The sequence below is a fragment of the Sinocyclocheilus anshuiensis genome, unplaced genomic scaffold (genome assembly GCF_001515605.1).
Source record: "Sinocyclocheilus anshuiensis isolate Anshui unplaced genomic scaffold, SAMN03320099.WGS_v1.1 scaffold557, whole genome shotgun sequence".
Lineage (NCBI taxonomy): Eukaryota > Metazoa > Chordata > Actinopteri > Cypriniformes > Cyprinidae > Sinocyclocheilus > Sinocyclocheilus anshuiensis.
Genome location: NW_015540883.1, coordinates 649,644 through 654,920, shown reverse-complemented (window position 1 = coordinate 654,920; position 5,277 = coordinate 649,644). Strand labels below are relative to the sequence as shown.

The following is a 5,277-nucleotide window of genomic DNA, read 5'->3' as shown; positions in this document are numbered from 1 at the left end:
TTTGAAAAATAATGTGTTTTTTGAACATTAAAGCATGTCAACATATTCTGTTACACCAAATACACCAAATAATGATCTTTAAAATAGCATCATATGACCCCTTTAAAAAACATGTTATTTTTCACATAATTTACCTTTATTCTACACCGCTCTGTCTCTTCTCTGATAAACGTTCTGATGAGTTCCTGGTTTTATGAAGCCCCTCCTTCAGAAATAGGCGATGGGCTCTGATTGGTTAGCTGGCCCAGTGTGTTGTGATTGGCTAAACCGCCTCTAGTGCGCATCTAAACGTCCCACCCCTCACCTCAGCGGCATGTGCTCCGGTTGTATTGTAAACAATGGCATTGTCTATATTGCTTACGCAGAGAGTATTAGAGAAGAGGATCGCGCATAACCTGTGCAAGCAGCACACGGCTCTTAATGGTATATTTTTTGTTTGTTGTTTTCTCATACTTTTAGATACGCTGTTTCTGCAAGCGTCTGAGAAAACGAGCGAGTCTGATTTCGCTCCCTTGGTGACGTGGCAAAGGGATCTCATTATAATATTACCGTCCCTTAATCTTGAAGTTTACACCCACAGCGCCGTCATTGTGTTTTTGCAAGCGACAACGGTGTACCAGCTCTAATGCCAACGATGAAAGTTTGAGCAAAACATGCTAACTGTTCTGTCTTTGGCTGCACAGACGAGCACAGAACACTATTTAGAGTCCCAGCCTCAGAGGAGACAACAGAGCAGTGATTTATTGATTTATTTACTGTATATTGCTGCTGCCACACAGATCTAAAATAAACATGTGATTTATTTCCCAGCAGTTTACCTTCACAGACATAACCGACTGTTTTTGTAACTCATGTGTGTTTTTAACGTAAACTTGTGTGTGAATGAGAACTTAGTTTAGTACTCACATGCTGTGACAGCCGCTTTCTGTGCGTGTGCTTCGGATGTGTGCGCTCAGAAAACAGAAGTTGAAATTAATATTGTTTAAAACTTATGATTTCAGCCCGATAAACATGATAATCAGAACCAAAACAGATGTTTTAGTAGGTATGAGCTGTAAAGGCGCAGCTCTATTCTGGAAAAAGGGGTGGGGAGCAGCAGCTCATTTTGCATTTAAAGATTCACAGACACATTCTGGGGACACCAGAGACTTATATTACATATTGTAAAAAGGGGCATAATATGTCTCCTTTAATATACGGTTTTATCCTGATTAAAGCTTTAATACAGTACGGCAACCGTGTGCGCATCCATGTTTAACGATTCTCATAGCTATGTGAAAAATATCTGTCTGTCTATACGCATAAAGTGTATAATTGGAACAATAGAAGACAGAATCACGATTCATATATGAATATATTTTTTCATGCATGCACCCCTAGTTTTGACGGCATGGCAACGGCTCTTCCTCTTCTCTAAAGCAGCGCAACATGGCCTCTCCCTATTTGTTGCAATAGTTCCCGGGGGCGGGATTTATGTAAATTTCTGGGTTTATTACATCACAAACCCGGGAAGTAGCTTGTTTTAGTCCCTACGAGCCATTTTTGTAGGCATTAAACTGCCATAATTTTAAAAAACGAAATCTCCATTTGCATTGAACTTTCAGCTTCGTAACTTTGCAGATATTGTTTATGCTCAAACAGCAACATTACACACTAACTCAAGTTAAAAAAGTGAAATCGCAATCACCCACCCCTTTAAACAAAAGAAAAACACAAAAGAAACAGCATGTTTAGAAAATCATTACTGTGCTAAAACCAGGTAATTTTTATCTGGAAATTAACCAGACAACAGAATAATGTAATAATAAAGCTGCACCAAGGAGAACAAGAAGAAATGTAACTTTAATCTCTGATTATTTTGCTCTGTAATTTTATATAAACGGCTGATAAAATACACATCAAATCAGCTGTGTTCTGTAATAATGAAACAGCGTGCATTTGATTACAGTCTTTTCCCCAGTTCTACAGTGGCTGTAATGCAGATATCAGAACAGGGATGTGCAGTTTGATTTCTTGTATTGTTGTACACTTGGTTTACACAGGTGGTCTTTATTAACATCAGTAGTGTTCTTGCTGCGCTGTGGTGATGTGTGAATGTGTCTCACCCCACAGACTGGCACAGAGGATTTCAGTGTTGAACTTCTTCTTATATTTGCGTATCTCTGGGGCGTCGCTCTGAGGACGGATGTTGGTGGGGTTGACGTTCACCACCGAGCCCTTCCTGTGAGGCTGCCTGACACACGGCTCATCCCTGCTGTTCACTGACACACACACACAGAGAGAGAGAGAGTCTGTTCATGTGTCAGGTGCAGGTGTCACTGATTGGTATATGTGGCTTACAGGGACTTCCCAAAGGCACAATGGTTTTTCTACTGTACCAACTGTGTTTTCTATCCCCTGAATCTAACCCCACACCCAAACCAACCCCTCTTTTTTAGATTCTCAAAACACTTCATTCTGTGCAATTTATTAGCTTGTTTCCTCATGGGGACCAAAAAATGTCAAGGATTTTGCCATCTTTGTGGGGACATGTCCCATAACACACACACACACACTCACGCACACACACACACACTCACACACACACTCACACACATACACTCACTCACTCACTCACACACTCACACACACACACACACACACACACACACACACACACACACACACACAGAGTGTGTTGTTCATGTGTCAGGTGTGTGTGTGTCAGGCGTGGGACTCACGCTGGATGTATCCCTGTGGACTCTGAGGTGGAGAGATCTGCAGCAAACGAGGGTCAATGAAAGGGGAGAATGAGGAAGAGGAAGATGATGTGCTTTTTCCTGCCTGGCTACTGAATAATTTCTGTAAATGCAGAATAACAACACAAACATCATGAGGAGATCATTCACAGATGCAGTTTTACATGTTAATCCAAGTACAGTTTAAGTCAATGACCGATGAGAATATTTATGCATCTATGTGCAAATAACACAATTAAACAGTAAACATGAGCTCACTGAAACTATTAGGATAACTTATCTAAAACATTATAAGCTTTACATTACAGTCTGTATATACACAGAGAACTAGCTTACTTTATTAAGCTTATATTAAAATGATAACTGGCTTAAAACAGTCTCACATCAGTCTAAAATGCCCTACAAAAGACATTGGGCCAGATTTACTAACAGCTTTCACCAGCACAAACCCTATTCTGCCATTAAAAACTACTGTCAGGAGTTACTAAAGATGCACGGTGATAAATCAGCGCTGAAAAGGCATGGACGGTTATTTTTGACCTTATTGCATATGCATTTGTACGAGTTTCCCTTTCAGACACAATATTTATGTGAGGAGAGTATTTAAATCAGGTTTATGCCATTTGCACCATTATTCAGAAGTACTGCACAAGTGTGTGTGTGTGCATGATTAAACAGAAACAGCTGATCAAACACTGCAGTGATCTGAGGCTGTACCTCGAGGACACTCTGCTGGTGCGAGGGGCTCTTGTGCAGCAGGTCGGGCAGAAAGCAGCCATAGCTGGACGGAGATCCTGCAGGCCTCGGATGGACGTTATGTGCTGGCTCTGCTGCACTCTGCTGGAGAAACACCAACATCTAAAATCAGGCCTGAAACTGAACTGACAGCATGGGTTAGATGACAAATACTATCAATATCCAGGGGTGAAAGAGAGCTGCCATACTCTTGAACTGGCGTAAAAGACATATTTTCTTAATGATCACTAATACAATTCATGCAAAGATTGAGAAATTGAAATGTATTAAACTTATCCTTAAAATGTCATAAATATCTGTAAAATTAGTAAATTAGCCAATTTTGTTTGAATGAAGGATTGCTGAAATGAGTACACTGCAAAAAATGCTTTCTTACTTAGATTTTTTGTCGTTTCCAGCCAAAATATCTAAACATTCTTAAATCAAGAAGGATTTTCTAGACAAGTAAACATTATTGTCTTGTTTTCAGAAAAAATAAGTAAGTCTTTGCTTGAAACAAGCAAAATAATATTGTTTTATGTTTGAAATAAGATTATTTTGCTTACCCCATCGGCAGATTATTTTGCTTGTTCTAAGCAAAAATTCATTTAAATTTGACTTGTTTTTTTCTGAAAACAAGACAATAATTTTTACTTGTCTAGAAAATCCTTCTTGATTTAAGTATTTTTAGATATTTTGGCTGGAAACAAGACAAAAAATCTAAGTAAGAAAAGCATTTTTTGCAGTGTACACCCTATATTCAATTCAACAAATGTATAATATTCTAGTACTTCATATGTCCTCCATAATTTTGAGTATACTGCTCTGACCCTTCTTGGCAAATATTCCTATCTGTGCTGTTTAACTCCTGGAGGACGAGCTCTTAAACCCCCTCGCTCAACTCGTCTCTACAGAATCCACCGCAGGTGTTCAAGAGTGTTCAGACTGGGTGAAATACTTGTGCACCGGAGGACTCACACCTTGGGAGAATGTATATGCTAGATTAAAGTGATTATTACGTTTTGAATATGGATATTTTTCTTACAAAAACGCATCGATTCGCTACAGGAGGCCTTTGTACACCCCCCGGATCCGTGTGAGACACTTTTTATTAAGGATTCATGCGCTTTTTATTTAACTTCTTTTGGACTGATGCATTTGTATACGTAAAGACTAGAGGTCGACCGATGTATCGGTTTTGCCGATTAATCGGCACCGATAGTTGATTGCTGGAACAATCGGTTATCGTCAAAAATCCATGCCAATAGTTTTCCGGGTTGCGTCCATTGCTAGAGCGGCTGAGAAGGGTCTGCTGTCGTTATACAGTGTGAGAGCGGCCTCTAGTGGTTGAAATCACTGACAGCACGTGCTAATATGTTTAGACACGTGATACTGCATGCTGAACAGAGCGGGAAACTTCAGACGCGGGTTTAAATGCAGCCGACAGAAAATCCTGCCGTGCCACAGAGCGCCATTCACATAGTTTTCCTTTAAATTACATTATATTGGTCCCGAATCGTTGTTAATGTACATAATTAAATGTGTATTGTGCATTTTCAGCAAAACGGTTGGCTTTCTGTGGCTCTAATAAAGTCTGTGTGCTTCATTTATAGAGCTATAATATAGGTCGCGCTTTCTCTTTCCATTTGCTCCGTTTTTTGGAAATGGTAACACTTTAAAATAAGAGTCCATTTGTAGCATTAAGATTAATGAAAGCTGTGTAAGTATTGTTCCTTCTTAAGAGTGTGTTAATTTCAACATTTACTATTACTATTTTTTTTTTTTTACTACTACTAGTTTGGTT

The 5,277-nt window shown here is 39.3% G+C and overlaps 1 protein-coding gene across 1 annotated transcript in view; it reads right to left on the bottom strand.

The window, feature by feature from the left end:
* Nucleotides 1-5,277, bottom strand: part of LOC107688581 (mitogen-activated protein kinase kinase kinase kinase 4-like) — a 55,290-nt gene that overhangs the window by 23,127 nt on the left and 26,886 nt on the right. Inside the window, exons 23-25 of the mRNA XM_016486287.1 lie at nt 3,456-3,578; nt 2,721-2,841; nt 2,106-2,261 (exon numbers count right to left, since the gene is read on the bottom strand). Coding sequence (XP_016341773.1) covers nt 2,106-2,261; nt 2,721-2,841; nt 3,456-3,578 — 400 coding nt within the window. The remainder of the gene's footprint in view (nt 1-2,105; nt 2,262-2,720; nt 2,842-3,455; nt 3,579-5,277) is intronic.